Here is a 19,756-nt window from a genome sequence, read left to right as displayed (position 1 = left end):
GAAGTCTTCCTTTAATGGTTGCAAGTATTCCAGAGGCTATTTGAAAGTGTAAAAATAAATAATTTATAAGATTAATCTTACTCTACACTGAAAAAAAAATCAAGGATATTTCAGGGTCAGCTTCACTGTTAGGAAGGATTACAAGGAAGAAATTTTAAAATTGGTAGAACATAACAAAAGAGTGTGTGACTGTGCTGGAGTTCATTTTTAAGCAACTAAACCTCAATTTTGTTTACAATTTTTTGATGACTTATTCAGTTTTGAGTTTTCTATCCTGAAGCTTTGGCAAAGACAAAAGCTATTTCCCTGTGGGTGGCAAATAATTCACTGAAATAGCACAGTTAGCGAATATTTGAAATTAATTGAAGATCTATTTTGTTCTTCAGGTGAAAAGTAAATCTCAAAGGACCATGGTAGTTTTATCAAGAATCACTGGAAGGAAAGATCTGAGAGCACAATGAGGGAAATAGTTGGCAGAGAAGGAATTATGGTACCTGGAAGGTGTCAAGTCTTAGATTGAGAATTTCACAGATGGTGGAAGCAAAAAGGAAGTACCACATTTCTCAAAAAGTTGGGTGTATTTAAGGCAGACATTGATAGGTTCTTGATTGGACGTGGCGTCTAAGGTTACGGGGAAAAGGCCGGGAACTGGGGTTGACGAGGACATCAAACATAATGAATTATTTAGTAGAGGGGAAAAAAAATGAGAAGGAATAACATCTCAAGGAGAAAGTGCAAAACATCTAGGGAATAGAGCAATTAAAAATTTTAAATGAAAATTTGAGCTTCTCATAACAAGACATGGTGATACATGACAAGGATTAGGAGCAAAAATTATTGCAGAAAAGATCATTTACATTACACCGATCACAGGCAAACTATGGGTATTCCTAAATTTGTATTCAGATTAATATTTTGAGCAGAAAGTAGAATAAACACCATTAACTATTTACATAAAATTTCAGCAGGTCAACAGGTTCAACAAATAGCACAAATTAAGCACACAAGATCAGCCTTTTTGCACATTGAGATTATTACCAGAGGCCATGATCTTCAATATAGCCCTGAACTCCTACTACTGCCCCTGGCAAAACAGCTTGGCTAATCATTTGTTCCAACACTGGACACAGAAAAAAGGATTTTCCCCTTTTTCCAGATGTCTTTCAAATATTCCCAAGTTGCACCTTATCCTAACAGCTAGTAAGACAGCTCATTTGTATTTTTGGACAGAAGTGAAGAAATATTATATGTTGATTTTAATCTATCCATTGATATTTAGGGTCTTGTAGCATTCTGATTTCATAAAAACTATATTCATTAAACAAAAAGAAATGTGATAAAGTGATGTGATTTTTAATCTTACAAGTTGTTTGCCGATCCAGTCATATTCATAATCGAACATGTAACCTTTCTTATCAAATAAGTCCGTGAAGAGCTTCCTTAGGTAATCATAGTCTGGTTTCTCGAAGAAGTCCAGCCTTCTTACATAGCGCAAATACGTAGCCATCTCTTCTACAAACATAAAATTTTAATTTCAACATTTAAACAGTAATGCTGGAATTAATAAACAGTGTACTTCGAAAATTCTGTGAATGGAGAAAAACTGCTATAGTTTTAATGAATTCAATTTATTCTATTGCTATTTTCACCAGGAAATTTTTGTCTGAAGATTAGTCCTTCACTGGTCAAACATTATATTATTTGTACCAAAATATTGCCACAGAAATTATTTTAAAATTAAATTCACAAGTGGCTATGTAGATGTTAAGAAAATGTTTCAATAGCACTTACCATGAAATAACAGAATTGTATAGAAAATTATAAATTATTTTAAGGCCAGTGCAGATATAAGAGGAAATAGCACCTATGAAAACAACTAGCCAGTACAGAGATTGTTACAGTACAAGTGAAACAAAATCTGTTGGCAGTGAACCAACACAAAAAAAAATCAGTACTAATTTCAAGCCCTCTGCAAACAGTCACTACTTTAAAGCTGAATTAAAAATCTGCATTAAACTGAGTCAACATTAATGTTGAGTCTGTGTACACAAATCCATGAGAGAGCAAATAATATGAAACTCAAATTCTGAACTAATTGTTTCTTTCTTTTTCTGTGAGTGTTTGAACCAGACCTCCAAGAGGACCACAACCTTGCCATGGGGATTGGAGGTTTGATGCCTCAAAGGTCCACAGAGCAATGTTGGCTGGAGTCAGGGCCTTATGCTTTAACTCTTGGTAGGTTCACCTACGGTCAGAGGGTAGAGGCCAGATTTAGAGTGGTCCATCGGGTTCTAGGTTTGGGGGTTCAGCTCAGAGCTAACAACCCTGACAGATCCAAAAAAAATTTGTTACGCAAACAATAGGAATTCTGCAGATGCTGGAAATTCAAACAACACACATCAAAGTTGCTGGTGAACTCAGCAGGCCAAGTAGCATCTGTAGGAAGAGGTGCAGTCGACGTTTCAGGCCGAGACCCTTCGTCAGGACTAACTGAAGGAAGAGTGAGTAAGGGATTTGAAAGTTGGAGGGGAAGGGGGAGATCGAAAATGATAGGAGAAGACAGGAGGGGGAGGGATAGAGCAAAGAGCTGGACAGGTGATAGGCAAAAGGGGATACGAGAGGATCATGGGACAGGAGGTCCGGGAAGAAAGACAGGGGGGGGACCCAGAGGATGGGCAAGAGGTATATTCAGAGGGACAGAGGGAGAAAAAGGAGAGTGAGAGAAAGAATGTGTGTATATAAATAAGTAACAGATGGGGTACGAGGGGGAGGTGGGGCCTAGCGGAAGTTAGAGAAGTCAAAGTTCATGCCATCAGGTTGGAGGCTACCCAGACGGAATATAAGGTGTTGTTCCTCCAACCTGAGTGTGGCTTCATCTTTACAGTAGAGGAGGCCGTGGATAGACATGTCAGAATGGGAATGGGATGTGGAATTAAAATGTGTGGCCACTGGGAGATCCTGCTTTCTCTGGCGGACAGAGCGTAGATGTTCAGCAAAGCGGTCTCCCAGTCTGCGTCAGGTCTCGCCAATATATAAAAGGCCACATCGGGAGCACCGGACGCAGTATATCACCCCAGTCGACTCACAGGTGAAGTATTGCCTCACCTGGAAGGACTGTTTGGGGCCCTGAATGGTGGTAAGGGAGGAAGTGTAAGGGCATGTGTAGCACTTCCTCCAAACTAAAGGTGTAGCTATGGGCACCCTTATGGGTCCTAGCTATGTCTGCCTTTTTGTTGGGTTTGTGGAACAATCTATGTTCCGTGCCTATTCTGGTATCTGTCCCCCACTTTTCCTTCGCTACATCGACGACGGCATTGGCGCTGCTTCCTGCACGCATGCAGAACTCGTTGACTTTATTAACTTTGCCTCCAACTTTCACCCTGCCCTCAAGTTTACCTGGTCCATTTCCGAAACCTCCCTCCCCTTTCTAGATCTTTCTGTCTCTGTCTCTGAAGACAGCTTATCCACTGATGTCTACTATAAGCCTACTGACTCTCACAGCTATCTGGACTATTCCTCTTCTCATCCTGTCTCTTTCAAAAACGCCATCCCATTCTCGCAATTCCTCCGTCCCCGCTGCATTTGCTCTCAGGATGAGGCTTTTCATTCTAGGACGAGGGAGATGTCTTCCTTTTTTAAAGAAAGGGGCTTCCCTTCCTCCACTATCAACTCTGCTCTTAAACGCATCTCCCCCATTTCACGTACATCTGCTCTCACTCCATCCTCCCGCCACCCCACTAGGAATAGGGTTCCCCTGGTCCTCACCTACCACCCCACCAGCCTCCGGGTCCAACATATTATTCTCCGTAACTTCCGCCACCTCCAACGGGATCCCACACTAAGCACATCTTTCCCTCCTCCCCTCTCTCTGCATTCCGCAGGGATCGCTCCCTACGCAACTCCCTTGTCCATTCGTCCCCCCCATCCCTCCCCACTGATCTCCCTCCTGGCACTTATCCGTGTAAGCGGAACAAGTGCTACACATGCCCTTACACTTCCTCCCTTACCACCATTCAGGGCCCCAAACAGTCCTTCCAGGTGAGGCAACACTTCACCTGTGAGTCGACAGGGGTGATAATACTGCGTCCGGTGCTCCCGATGTGGCCTTTTATATATTGGCGAGACCCGACGCAGACTGGGAGACCGCTTTGCTGAACATCTACGCTCTGTCCGCCAGAGAAAGCAGGATCTCCCAGTGGCCACACATTTTAATTCCACATCCCATTCCCATTCTGACATGTCTATCCACGGCCTCCTCTACTGTAAAGATGAAGCCACACTCAGGTTGGAGGAACAACACCTTATATTCCGTCTGGGTAGCCTCCAACCTGATGGCATGAACATCGACTTCTCTAACTTCCGCTAGGCCCCACCTCCCCCTCGTACCCCATCTGTTACTTATTTTTATGCACACATTCTTTCTCTCACTCTCCTTTTTCTCCGTCTGTCCCACTGAATATACCTCTTGCCCATCCTCTGGGTCCCCCCCCCCCCCCGTCTTTCTTCCCGGACCTCCTGTCCCATGATCCTCTCGTATCCCCTTTTGCCTATCACCTGTCCAGCTCTCGGTTCTATCCCGCCCCCTCCTGTCTTCTGCTATCATTTTCGATCTCCCCCTCCCCCTCCAACTTTCAAATCCCTTACTCACTCTTCCTTCAGTTAGTCCTGACGAAGGGTCTCAGCCTGAAACGTCGACTGCACCTCTTCCTACAGATGCTGCTTGGCCTGCTGAGTTCACCAGCAACTTTGATGTGTGTTGCTTGTTACGCAAACAACATTTTTAGAATCCATCTATATCTGTGTTCGACTCAGGACCCTGAACCACACCTGAGGCACAATAAAGATGGTCAAGGACAGACAGAGATGGAGGACCTTCACGGTTACCCTAATGTCAGTGGTGCAATGGGCAGTAAGTTTGACCCAGAGCATTACAGTCTTCTGGTGCTTCAACTTTGCAACCCTGACAGCTTGTCTTTAGTTATTTTTTGGTGGAACACATCTTGCTGTGGTAGTGATACTTGATTGACTGAAAATTTGAACAGTGCTTAAACCTATAGAAGAAACACCATTGCACATTGCTTTCAGATGCTATCAGCATCGTCAGATCCACATACCCAAGATTAAAGGATCACCAGAAAAACAGCAGAACTAAAATTCATCGCAACACCTGAAAAAAAAATCAAGCCTAAAACACACTAATATTTGCTCCATACGAATAGTATGATTAAAATATTATGTATTCATCTTCCCATCTCTTAAAGAACAGGAATGGAATCCCATCATATCAGCAGCATTTGATTAAACAACTTGCAAACTACTACACATTGCAGTGAAAAAAAAATGTTGCAGAAGTAAATCAATCAACTTAAGGGTCTGAAATGGGAGCAAGATGTTTGGAGACTTCAAAGCTCTCTAATTACCTGGAAAATTTTCGCATAACACTTCGACAGGTGTCGCCCGCTTGGTGTCCCCAATCTTCTGATATCTTTCTTTTAATGTGTCCGCCTGTAAAGAGACAGTAAATTCACCAACTGTGTTTCCAAGGCAATTTTTAGCTGCAGTTAGCAATTTTTAGTATAAAAAGAGAAGGGGGAGGAAAAACTTGCCTTAAGGCCTTGCCAAGGAAGACTGCCACGAAGGAAATACATGAACATGTGACCTAATGCTTCTAAGTCGTCTCTTCTGCTTTGTTCTGGAAATTAATTTAAAACTATTTAAAAAATTATTTTTGTTTCAAATTTGCTATAATATCCTTGTTTCAGATACAAAATATAAAACAGTTGGCTTTTAATGAAAGTTCAGTGAAGCCCTAAGAATAAAACTAAAATGTAGAACAGATCTCACTATACTGGTAGAATAAAGTATTATTTTGAAATTAATCTACCACTCAGATTCATTACATTCTGATGCAGAAATTTAATCCCATCACTTAAAAAAGGTTGGGGTCATTAAACTCAGACCCTTGTGGATAAAGCTGATAGACTTCTAAAATGTGTCTTCCCTTTCAATTCCAACATTCAGGTGTTTACTCCATGCCAGGAGAACCCGAGCTTCTGCATGAAAAAGAGGGTAATTTTATGTCATCTCACTGGACACGAACAGGGCTTGTTTGGCCAGTTGTCAAGTTTACACCTTGCCAAATTTTACTTCCCATTTTCAAGTAGATGTTGGTGATGCCACTTTTTAAAAATTTTTCTTCAACCTAGTCAATCAGTTTGAAATCCAATATACTTACATACATTTTGTAGCCTTTAATAATTAATTCCAGCTTTTATACCAAGCTACTCTAGTGTTCAGCTGGCAAAGATATGGCCCACAAAACACTTTTCTATCATTCCTGAGGTCTGTTTTACTTGATTGCTTCAAAGATTCGATGTTTGCCAGAGATTTTCATCTTGCAAAAACAATGACTGCAGATCGTCATTTTGCACATGTTTCCCGTGACTTTACACATCACCAAAATAGTAGTTTTGAGGGGGGAAAATGTAATTGCTCAACTCAGGCCATGAAGAAGACTAACATATTTTAAAATACTAATTTTCACTGTTGACGTCCAGTCTTTATACACTTCTGTCCCCATCAAGACTTCTTTCTAGACAACAGGCTTACCAGTTTCCATCCACTACCACCCTCCTCTATCTGGTGGAAATAGTCCTCACCCTCAACTTTGCTTTTGGCTCATCCCATTTCTCCAAACCCAACCACATTTCTTTTCACATCCACATGTTCAATTGTCCAGGAGATCCATCTTGACTTGTCCCTAGAAACTCATATCTTCCTACCCTGAATCTACTACTTTCTCTTTGAATTGTTTATTCACATCAATAAACCTAGCACTTCAAAAATCCTACCAATTTTCAGTTTCTAGCTATGGCTAACCCATTTTCACCAATGACAGACTTCAAATGTGTTTCTTCCATTTCTCATTCTTCCATCCCTTTTCAGCTTCCAACAGGAACAAGGATAAGTTTCCTTCAACGTAACCTTTCTCATTCAGATTACGTGCTGCAACTTTGGACATTTCCAAAGTGAAGTCACTACTCTCCTCTTTCCCTTCAACTTTCTCCACTCCAAAAGGATTGTTCCATCCAGGACACGATGATCTATTCTCCCATCTCCACCATTATCCCCTTCTCATCACAATTTCCCATGCAACCAATCATAAGAGTCATCCATTTTAATTTCTACCACCCAGGACCACCAACACTATTTTTGGATGCTTCAGCTTCTAATTTAGCATCCTGCATTACTTATTCAAAAAGCTGACACTTCCACATTTGATGAACCAAATGCAAGCTGGTTGAATGGTTTGCAGCTCAAAAAACATTCTGAACCTCCAAGTGCTATTTCACATTTATTTTCCATCCAATACCCATTTTAATACTGGTGTCAACATACATCAAAGTTGCTGGTGAACGCAGCAGGCCAGGCAGCATCTATAGGAAGAAGCGCAGTCGACGTTTCAGGCCGAGACCCTTCGTCAGGGTCCTGACGAAGGGTCTCGGCCTGAAACGTCGACTGCGCTTCTTCCTATAGATGCTGCCTGGCCTGCTGCGTTCACCAGTCCTGACGAAGGGTCTCGGCCTGAAACGTCGACTGCGCTTCTTCCTATAGATGCTGCCTGGCCTGCTGTGTTCACCAGCAACTTTGATGTATGTTGCTTGAATTTCCAGCATCTGAAGAATTCCTGTTGTTTGCGGTTAATACTGGTGTCTTTGAGATCCTAAAATGTTGCAACAAAACCCAAGACAAGCTGTTAGAAGAGAACCTTTCTTCATGTATTACAGCCTCAGTAATGAAATGGGTTTCAGATAATACACCATTCCAGTCTTATACATCACATTCACTGCTCCTCAGTCCTCCAGTATTTCAGATTCCATTTAATTGCTATTTACTCTTTCTCCACACAGACTTTTTCAGTTGTCACACTTTTGAATCCTTACCAGTGACTACTTTACCTTTGAACTCTCCCTTTGTTCTCTCCTCCCTGCTCCGCATTTAGATTCATTTCAATTGATGATGAAAGGTCACTAACACAAAACGCTGATCCTATTTCTTTTCTCATTTGAAAAATAAACTCCTGATTATTTCCTGGCATTTTCTGTTTTCAATTATCGGATTTCCTATCAACAGTTCATCATCTTCCAAGTCAAAAAATTACTCCATATTTCAAGTCCTCAACAGCTTTTCCCTTATTTGCAAACTGTGGCTCCTGTTTGTTCGATCCTCAGCCAGGGGAAACATCTCCTTTCATCCACCTTTTAAGCCCACTAAGGCATCAAGTACCTCCTTTCTACCGTTGTAGACTTGCACCAGAATTTCCTCTTCCCAGTTACTAACTCAGTTTTCATTGTGAATACTAATGGAAAAGAAATCATTTAAGACATCTCCGATCCCTTGTTGTTCCATGCACAGATGACCCTTGTTGTACTTAACAAGAGTGGACGTCGTCATCAGATTTCAATGGATAACCAGAGAAGAGAAGACTTAACAGGTACTAACCTTTTCCCTGGTTCTTCCCTTGTCCTTAGTATAGTTATAAAACACCACTGGATTTGCCTTCACCCGAGTCTACCAATGATATTGCATGCTTCCTAATTTCCTTTTTGGCTTCACCTTACATGTGTTATACTCTTAACAGGCTCCCCTATCCATAGCAAACAACAGGAATTCTGCAGATGCTGGAAATTCAAGCAACACACATCAAAGTTGCTGGTGAACGCAGCAGGCCAGGCAGCATCTGTAGGAAGAGGTGCAGTCGACGTTTCAGGCCGAGACCCTTCGTCAGGACTAACGTTCCCCTATCTATAGTCCTTTATTCAGCTTACCCATCCCTCAATATCCTTTACCATCCTTGGACCTGCTACCTTTGGCTTTCACTTTTACAGGAACACAATGACCCTGAATTCCCACTATTGCTGGTCGTTCGGATCATTCTCACTTTGCCAGGTCCTGTCTTGTATGAGCTTTCCCCCTTTACACCCGATTTATACTCATCTTTCGCCATAACCACTTGGAAATGCATCGAATTATGGTGACCATCTCTAAAATGCTTCTCCACTGACATTCTTTCCACTTGACTTCCTAACTGGAAGACCACAACCTGTGCAGATTGGAAATAACATCTCCACCTCACTGACAATCAACGCTGGTGCACCACAGCCCACTGCTCTACTCTTTCCGCACCTATGACGGTGTGGCTAGGTATAGCTCAAATGTCATCTATAAATTTGCTGATGATACAACCATTGTTGGCAGAATCTCAGGTGGCGATGAGAGGGTGTACGGGAGCGAAATATACCAGATGATGGAATGGTGTCGTAGCAAAATAACCTTGTACCCGACATCAGCAAGACCGAGGAGCTGATTGGGGACTTCAGAAAGGGTAGAATGAGGGAGCACAAACCAATCCTCATAGAGGGATCAGAAGTAGAGAGAGTGAGCAGTTTCAGGTTCCTGGGTGTTAATATCTCTGAGAACCTAACCTGGTTGCAACATATCCATACAGCTATAAAGGCGGCAAGACAGCGGCTATATTTCATTAGGAGTTTGAGCAGATCTGGTTTGTTGCCTAAAACACTCAAAAACTTCTACAGATGTACCACAGACAGTATTCTGACTGGCTGCATCACCAGCAGGAATGGGGGGAGCTACTGCAGAGAGCTGTAAGATTAGTCAGCTCCATCTTGGGTACTAGCCTCCACAGTATCAAAGACATCTTCAAGGAGCAGTGCCTCAGGAAGGCGGCATCCATCATTGAGGACCGCCACCACCAGGGACATGCCCCCTTCTCCTTGTTACCATCAGGAAGGAGGTACAGAAGCCTGAAGACACACACTCAGTGATTCAGGATCAGCTTCTTGCCCTCTGCCATTTGATTCCTAAATGGACATTGAACACATGAATACTACCTCTTATTTAAAAGAAAATTATTTCTGTTTTTGCACTACATATTTTAACTCAACTATTTAATATACATATATACACCCACTGTAATAGTTTTATTTTCTATATTTATCTTGTATTGCATTGTACTGCTGCAAAGTTAACAAATTTCATGACATATGCTGGTGATATTAAATCTAATTCTAATTAGCTATATTCACAAGAAAAGGTCCAGTAATGTTCTTTCCCAATCTGTCCAGCTATATGCAGTGTCAAAAAGATATTCTGGACATATCTCAAAAACTCCACCATCTCAGGTAATTCCAGTTCATATTTTGGAAGTTGAAAGTCTCAGTATCATACATAAAAGTTGCTGGTGAACGCAGCAGGCCATGCTGCCTGGCCTGCTGCGTTCACCAGCAACTTTTATGTGTGTTGCTTGAATTTCCAGCATCTGCAGAATTCCTGTTGTTTGAGTCTCAGTATCATAATTAGTTCATGGCAATCCAGCATTTATAGGCTTTCCTATTAATATCCTCTAGTTGTGTTGTGTATCCAAAGTATCATTTTAATAAATATTGTGATAGTATGTAACTTTACTTTTAAGCATGAACATTCATACACCCTGACAAATTTCTACCCCCTACTTTCTACTTTCCGCAGGGTTTGTTCCCTATGCAACTCCCTTGTCCTTTTGTCCCTTCCCACTGATCTCCCTCATGGCACTCATCCTTACAAGCGGAACAACTGCTACATCCGCACTTCCTCCATCACTACCATTCAGGGCCCCAAATAGCCTTTCCAGGTGAGGCAACACTTCACCTGTGAGTCTGCCAGGGTCATCTACTGTATCCAGTGTTGCCAGTGTGGCCTCCTGTATATCAGTGAGACCCGACATAGAATGATAGACAGCTTCGCTAAACACCTACGCTCCATCCACCAGAAAAAGCAGGATCTTTCAATGGCCACTTATTTTAATTCCACTTCCCATTCTGAAATGTTAGTCTATGGCCTCCTCTACTGCCGCCATGGGGCCACACTCAGGCTGGAGGAGGAGCACCTTATATTCCATCTGGGTAGCTTCCAACCTGATGTTATGAATGTTGATTTCTCGAATTTCCAGTAATGCCCCCCACTTCCCATTTCCCTCCTATCTCCTTACCTGCCCATCACCTCTCTCCGGTGCTCCTCCCCTTCCCTTTATTCTATGGCCTTCTGTCCTCTCCTATCAGATTCAGCCTTCTCCAACCCTTTATCTCTTTCACCAACTGATTTCCCAGCTTTTTACTTCACCCCTCCCCCACTCCCAGTCTCACCTATCACCTACTAACTTGTATTTCTTTCTCTCCTCCCCACCTTCTTACTCTGACTTCTCATTTTTATTTCTCCAGTCCTGATGGAGAGTCTCGGCCCAAAATATCAACTGTATGCTCTTTTCCATAGATGCTGCCTGGCCTGCTGAGTCCCTCCAGCATTTTGTGTGTGTGTTGCTCTCGCTTCTAATTTAATCACAACCTTCACGTTTTTTATGGGCTCCATCTTCCATAGAAGCAGTCACAATAATGCTAGAGCCCTTCACACTGTAACTCTCCTTCAGCCACACATTCATCGGACCAAGCATTCCATTCCTAAACCCACAGGTTCATGACAATCCAGAGTTTACAACCTTTTTCATTGATATCCTGCAGTCCTGCTGTCTACCAAAATATATCCACTTTAATAAATATTGTGACAATAAATCGATTTATTTTGAAGCATGAACATTCAGTCATACACTCCAACAACCCATTTATAGAGTAATTGCAATGATAATTTGAAAACACTTATATTTTGAAGGTCATGCATCTAAATTAACAGTCATTAATGGTAATATAATTTGGTTTTTTGGCTTTAGTCTCTCATATAAATCTCAACTTCATTGGAAAGTTGCCAGTTTTGCTTATAATTAAGTTGTGGCATCATGGGTAATTAACCTGGCTATAAAAAGTAACAGCTGCGTTATAACATAATCTGCATAAAGTAAGCACTCATTTTATAGTGTTGGCTGTCTCCTTTCCTCGTGGATGACACTGCTTTACAGCTTACAATTTCCATTTGTCAACAAGGTAATTGTCCTCGAATTTACCTTGAACATAGATCCGGACAAAGACATTCCAGTTCTTTAATTTATTAGTTCACGGGATGTGGACATTGCTGGTATGGGCAGTAATTTGCTTTCCATCATCAATAGCCTTTAAACCCCTAAGTAATTAAGAATCAAGAACAATGGGTCTACAATCACATGAAGACGACCAGATGGCATATTTCCTTCCCTGAAGGACATCAGTGAACCAGATGGGTTTTTACAACCAATCCAGTAATTTAATCATTACCATTACTGAGCTTAGCTTTAGATTTATTTAATTGAATTTAAATTTCCCAGCTGCCACTGTAGATTTCAAACTCTTGCCTTCAGATCAATGACCTGGTAACTGGTCCAATAATGTCATAACTACTATGATCAGATGTCAGTTCTAGAGGAATTCAACAATCCTGGATTTTTTGACCGAGTATCAAAAAGCTGGCTGAGCAACTAGCAACATTGACTTGTCAGACAGCAAACCAAGGAAGAAAAAAACACTTAATCTTTTCTATTAGCATTTTAAATCTTTAGAGTGTAAAGTAAGAAGTGGACCAGGCACACAAGCTTAAGTCAGAAATTGAAATACTTAAAGATATTTAAAATATAGAAAGAAATTTTTAAAATCCATGCCTGGCATAAAATTTCCCGAGAGAAACAACAAGCTACAAAATGAACATTTTATTCCAACCTAGCAAACAGAAGTAACTCTCACACCAGTTTCACAGAAAAGACCAATTATATTTTTTATCATTGTTCAGACAGAGGAGAGAGTTTCCAAGAGTGAAAAAGTAAATGTAAAAGGGGAAAAAAGGAAATGTTAGAGTGTAATGAGCAGAACCAAGCAAGAGTTTTGAAATGGATTATAAGAGCAAAGAAAGTGGTGACACTGAGATTTCCATAAATATACTGCTCCTATCACATGTGGAACCAGAGACTATTTCAGTACATATCTGGTGTTAAGATCACAAGGAACATGTTACCCAAAAGAAGAATAAGGTGCAATTATAGATAAGTTTGAAATGATCTCATGAGAATTCTCAAGAATGGGAGCTGGGTTCTTGTATACGTGAAATCTTGCTCAATAATAACTGGATAAGTTTGGGGGGCTAAGGGAATTAGTGAGAAGGTGAGAACAGAACTCTGGAGACTAGGAGCAATCCCACTAGGAGCTCTCAGCCATGTTACCCAATTAAAATTTCAGGCACAAGAAGCAGAGCTTCACCGACACTTTGCAAAATGCAAAGATAATCAATGATTATTAAACAGCTACTAATGACTTTAAATTGTTATCAAACACAAACTGTATATTTTCCTCCCCTTCTTTTCCATTATCTTTTATCTCAATCCGTTATCTCAATTATGTACTTTCTTGTATTCTTACCACAGCTCAGAATGAAAACCATTCAGTTCGTCAGGTCCGTGCTGATTCCTGGGAGAATGTCCCCATCAATCCCACTGTCCTGCTCGTTATTCTCCTATATTCATGCAACTTATTATCTTGCACATGGCCAACACTCCCCTTTGTTTCTTTTTGCCATCCATCACACTAACCTACAGCATCAGTAACCAATTAAACAACACTCTACACCATGAACTACATCGAGAAAACTTGCATTTCCAACCTTTGACCTTCATATATTAAAAACTAAGGCAGAAAGTCAATGAAAGGATTGCAAAAATTTTCAAACATTCATGAAAAGTTTGTTGCAGAAGTAATAAGATATTTGTTTCTCAGCTTACTATACTGTTACAGTTTTGGTCTCCCTATCTAAGAAAGGATGCTAATGCATTGGAAACACATTACTGCACTAATACCAGGAAAGAGTAGCTGTCTTATGAAAAAAGGATGGACTGATTCATCTTGTAATTGAAGTCACGGGACCTGGTTGAAGCATGGGTGTGAAAATGCTGGAGATATTCAGGCGGTCAGAACTGAAAGGCTCGCAAACTAGACTGTTTTTACATAAATGCTGCCTGCCTGAATGATCCTAGCACTTTGTTATTTTTATGCCAGATATCCAGCATCTACAGTTTTATTGATTCTTCAAAGTTCCTGAGGGATTTTAACATAATGGAGATAGAAACTACGTTTCCTCTTGTGGGAAAAATGGAAGGGTGGACCAAGATTACCCATCTATAAAACATTTTTTTTCTTTGAGGGTCATGAGCTTTTGAAACTTCCTTCTGCAAAGGACAGTAGAAGCTGCAATGCTGAATATAAAGACAACAAAATCAGAAGTTACAATCACAGCTGTCACCTGGCTCATACCGAAAAAAAGTACAGGTGTTAAATGATCAAAGTAAGTAGTGTCTCTACCATTCATTTTCTTTTAAAGTCTTTTATGGAATGTAAACCGACTTTCACATACTTCATGTTGCACATTAGACATCTATACCATCTCCACAAAATCCTCTAAATTCACTGGAAGGATAGGTGAAGCAATTCACCGTCCTCTCCAACTCCAGTACCCACAGCAGTGAGGTCACATGACAAATGCCAAACTCCAGAAGCACACATTATTCCATACTCCATATTATTGGACAAACAAAGGACAGCATTCAAAATCTCTTTGGGAAAAAAAAGGCAATTTAACCACTGAATTCTGGGAATCACTGGACACGACTACTCAAACTGGAGAAGTGGTATTTGGTATGATATTAAGAAACTTGAAGGCTAACAGCACACAGAAGCACTGCATAAAATGGACGAAGGAGTGCATCAACATACCAACAACCCACCCCATGAGACATAGACACAGAATTAGGCCAATCAGCCCATCAAGTCTGCTCTGCCATTCCATCATGGCTGATCCCTGATCCCGCTCAACCCCATACACCTGCCTTCTCACCATATCCTTTGATGTCCTGATCGATCAGGAAAATATCAACTTCCACCTTAAGTATACCCACGGACTTAGCCTCCACCCCAGTCTGTGGCAAAGCACTCCACAGACTCACTACCTTCTGGCTAAAGAAATTCCTCGTTACCTCTGCTCAATTTTGAGACTGTGCCCTCTAGTTCTGGATACCCCCCACCCCAGAAAACCATCTCTCCACATCCACCCCAGCCCACCAATATGCACCATTTGCTCCAGAATGGTGTCAGTCACCATGGAATCCACAGCACTAGATGTCTTCAATCACTCACTGCCACCTGATTTAAAAGGGCAATAATCATACCAGTGCCCAAGAGCAGGGTGACCATCACCCAGTGGCACTCACATCTACTGTAATCAAATGCCTTGAGAGCTTGGCCATGACTAGAATCAATTCCTGCCTAAGCAAGGACCTGTAATTTGCCTATCACCACAATAGATCTACCGTATATGCAATCTCACTGGCATTCAGCTTTGGATCACCTGGGCAATAGTAATACACGTCAGGCTGCTGTTTATTGACTCCAGATAGGCATTCAACACAATCAAACCCGCAGTTCTAATCAACAAACTCCAAAACCTGGGCCATTGTACCTCCCTCTGCAAGTAGATCTTTGACTTCCTCACTGGGAGACCACAGCCTGTGCAGATTGGAAATAACATCTCCTCCTCACTGACAATCAACTCGAGCTTAGCCCACTGCACTACTCTATACACCCACAATTGTATGGCTAGGCACAGCTTAAAGGCCATCTTTAAATTTGCCAGCAATACAACTCTTGCTGACAGGCTTTCAGATGGTGACAACGAGGCATACTGGAACTAGATAGATCAGCTGATTGAGTGGTGTCACAGAAACGACCTTGCACCCAGTGTCAATAAGACCGAGGAACTAATGATGGACTTCAGGAAGGGTGAGTCGAGGGAACACACACCAGTCCTCTCGGAGAGATCAGAAGTGGAAAGGATGAGCTGCTTCAAGTTTCTGGGTGTCAACATCTCTGAAGAACTATCCTGGGTCCAACATATTGATGCAATTACAAAGACAATGGCTATATTTCATTAGGAGTTTGAAGAGAATTGGTATGTCACCAAAAACACTCACAAGTTCCTACAGATGTACCATGGAGGGCATTCACCATCTGGTATGGAGGGGCCATTGCAAAGGATCAGAAAAAGCCAGCCCCATCACAAACACTAGCCTCCCAGCATCCAGGACACTTCAAAAGGAAATGCCTCAAAAAAGCTGCATCCATCATTCAGGACCACCCCCCATCCCCGCATTACCTAGACATGCCCTCTTCTCATTGCTACCATTGAAGTGGTGGTAAACGAGCCTGAAGACACACACACACTTTAGGAACAGCCTCTTTTCCCTCCGCCATCAGATTTCTGAATGGACAATGAATCATGAACACATCAGTATTTTTCTTTTGCTCTCCTTTTACACTACCTATTTAATATAAATTTTATACACAGTTACTGTAATTTATAGTTTTTATGTACAGCAGCGTACTGCTGCCGCAAAACAACAAATTTCATGGCATAAGCCAGTGATATTAAACGATTGTGATTCATCTTCATTCTGAGGGACTGAACAATGATAATTATACAACACAATTTTTAAAAATTGAACAATAATTGATCCAGTTTCATAACATTCATCAACTGGTTGGTAATCCATCACAGATCCCACCTGATCCACACTTCATTTACATCAAGGGAATTAAAACCTTACTGGTTCTACAAAAAGCATGAAAGAGGAAGCATAAATCTATCCCTCTGGATGTCTTTACATCAGTTAGCTGCCTAGTTTATAGCCTCATTTGCTTCATTCCATGTTTGGAAAGTATGTAATCCTGATACTTGACAATTTTTCACAATCGGTTTGAAAGAGACCAGGGTTTAGCAGGTATTAGTACAGACAATGCTAAACTGTTAAGACTGTATTCTCACTCCCTCGAGTTCAGGCAGATGCAGCAAATGATACAGATCCATTCAAGTAGCACAGAATCAGCCTAAGCCTGCAGCTCATTCAGTAGGGCAAGGTTAAGTGAGGACTTCAGAGAAAGCAGAGCTGTTTAAAGCAGTACATTATGAACTTCAGCTGGAATGCAGGGACACATTATCAAGCACTTAGCACACTATCCATCATCAAACATCAATAGTTTGCACATGTAATCAGATGCCAGGAACCCACCAGAAAGGGACAAGCTAATTAAAATAAATGCTTCATTTTGGTTAAAAGAGGAAGTAACACAACATAACTGCCCAGGCACACGTTCGAAAAAGATTCAATATACTTCTCCATGACAACTGTCTTAACTCAGACTCACCAACTACATATCTCCCTGCAAGATGTTTCTTTGACAAGGCTGACTTTTCTTTTAAGTTTGTTGCATCACTTTGAGCACAAAATTAAAACACAAATACTATCACATGTGAAATATTGAAAGTATGAACATAAAGCAATGGTGCATTTGGGATGTGGCTGACAGTAGTTAAATATCAGCAACTTGGGGGTTTTGAGATTTTAAAAAAATCAGTCATAGTTCAACTGCTCATTTGCTTCTGCCACGTATATTTCATTTAAAAATGTGATACATGAGAATTATTGCTTGTATACATCTCTGCTACATACCACGTCATCAGAGATCGCATAGGGGAGCAGACTCTGTGTGGCTGAAGTTGAGGTGAGGAAGACCCTGGCCAGAGTCGACCCATGCAAAGCTGCAGGGCCCAACAATATACCAGGTTGGGTTCTGAAAGACTGCGCACCCCACTGGTGGTGGTGCTACGGATATATTTAACATCTCCCTGGAACAATCCATTGCCCCTCGATTTTCAAGGTGGCAACCATCATTCCAGTACCAAAGAAGGTGAGAGTAACCTGCCTAAACGATTACTCTCTCTTTAAATCTTTTTATTGAATAAGTATACAAAAAGGTAAACCATATAAACATTAATACAATGTTAAAATATAATAGAATTCCAGAAGGTATCAATACCAAAAAAAATACTACAAACAATGTAATTTAAACATAAAAAACCAAGATAACATAATAGTATACTAAATTTTATATATATATCAATGGAAAAAAAAGAAAAAAAAAACCCCAAAAAAAACCCACCGTGCAACTAACTAAAAGCAAAGCAAAGCAATGGGCTAACTTGAAACCAAACAGAGTTAAACTTAAAATCACGTCCTCAATCCCGACCTCCTTTAAAAACAGTGAAAAAAAACAAGAAGGGTATGTATTACATTAAATGAAAGTATCGAATAAAAGGTCCCCAAATCTGTTCAAATTTAAATGAAGAATCATAAAGGTTGCTTCTAATTTTCTCCAGATTCAAACATAAAATCGTCTGAGAGAACCAAAAAAAGGTAGTTGGAGCATTAAGCTCTTTCCAATGTTGTAAAATACACCTTTTCGCCATTAAAGTAAGAAATGCGATCATTCTACGGGCTGAAGGGGAAAGATTACTAGAAATTTTAGGAAGTCCAAAGATAGCAGTAATAGGGTGAGGAGAGATATCTATATTTAATACCTTAGAAATAATATTAAAAATATCTCTCCAAAAAGTTTCCAAAGTAGGACAAGACCAAAACATATGAGTTAAAGAGGCTATCTGCCCCGAACATCTATCACAAAAAGGATTAATATGCGAGTAAAAACGCGCTAACTTATCTTTGGACATATGTGCTCTATGAACCACTTTAAACTGAATTAGGGAATGTTTAGCACAAATAGAGGAAGTATTAACTAATTGTAAAATCTGCCCCCAATCATCCACAGAAATGGTGAGCCCCAATTCCTGTTCCCAATCTACCCTAATCTTATCAAATGGAGCTTTCCTAAGTTTCATAATAATATTATAAATCATAGCCGATGCACCTTTCTGACATGGATTGAGGTTAATTATCGAATCTAAAATATATGTAGGAGGAAGCATTGGAAAGGAAGAAAGTATAGTACTTAGGAAATTTCTAACTTGTAAATATCTAAAAAAATGTATTCTTGATAAATTATATTTATTAGATAATTGTTCAAAAGACATAAGGGAACCATCTAAAAATAAATCCAAAAACCGTAAAATACCCTTAGTCTTCCAGGTTTGAAAAGCGCGATCCGTAAAAGAGGGAGGAAAAAATATGTTACCTAAAATAGGAATCGCTAACCCGAATTGATTAAGATCAAAAAATTTTCTGAATTGAAACCAAATGTGCAAAGCATATTTAACCATCGGGTTAGAGACCTGCTTAAGGCGTTTCGAATCAAAAGGGAGAGAGGAGCCTAAAATAGAGCCAAGTGTATAACCCTGAACAGATTGTAGTTCCAATGCTACCCATTTAGGAATAGATAGTATATCCTGATCAAGTAACCAAAATCTCATATGTCGAATATTAATAGCCCAATAATAGAATCTAAAGTTAGGTAATGCTAAACCTCCATCTCTCTTAGCTTTCTGTAAATGTATTTTACCCAGTCTCGGATTCTTATTCTGCCAAATAAATGAAGAAATTTTAGAGTCAACTTTATCAAAGAAAGATTTTGGAACAAAAATTGGTAATGCCTGAAACACATAAAAATTTTGGCAAAAAAAACATCTTAACTGCATTAATACGACCAATCAAAGTTAAATATAAGGGAAACCATTTAGATGAAAGTTGAGTAATATGGTCTATTAATGGTAAAAAGTTAATCTTAAATAAATCTTTATATTTACAAGTAATTTTAATCCCAAGATAAGAAAAATAATTATCAATCAATTTAAATGGAAATTTATAATATAAGGGAAGATGTTTATTAATCGGAAAGAGTTCACTCTTACTAAGATTTAATTTATAACCTGAAAAAAAACCAAATTGTGC

The 19,756-nt window shown here is 40.3% G+C and overlaps 1 protein-coding gene across 4 annotated transcripts in view; it reads right to left on the bottom strand.

The window, feature by feature from the left end:
• The window catches only part of LOC134357319 (casein kinase I), a 251,189-nt gene that overhangs the window by 49,898 nt on the left and 181,535 nt on the right, over positions 1-19,756 (bottom strand). For all 4 annotated transcript variants that reach the window (XM_063068720.1, XM_063068721.1, XM_063068722.1 and 1 more), the window contains exons 7-9: positions 5,607-5,692; positions 5,421-5,505; positions 1,364-1,512 (exon numbers count right to left, since the gene is read on the bottom strand). In XM_063068720.1, coding sequence (XP_062924790.1) covers positions 1,364-1,512; positions 5,421-5,505; positions 5,607-5,692 — 320 coding nt within the window. The remainder of the gene's footprint in view (positions 1-1,363; positions 1,513-5,420; positions 5,506-5,606; positions 5,693-19,756) is intronic.

Source organism: Mobula hypostoma, chromosome 16 (genome assembly GCF_963921235.1).
Source record: "Mobula hypostoma chromosome 16, sMobHyp1.1, whole genome shotgun sequence".
Taxonomy (NCBI): Eukaryota; Metazoa; Chordata; class Chondrichthyes; order Myliobatiformes; family Myliobatidae; genus Mobula; species Mobula hypostoma.
This window is presented reverse-complemented; position numbering and strand designations above follow the sequence as displayed.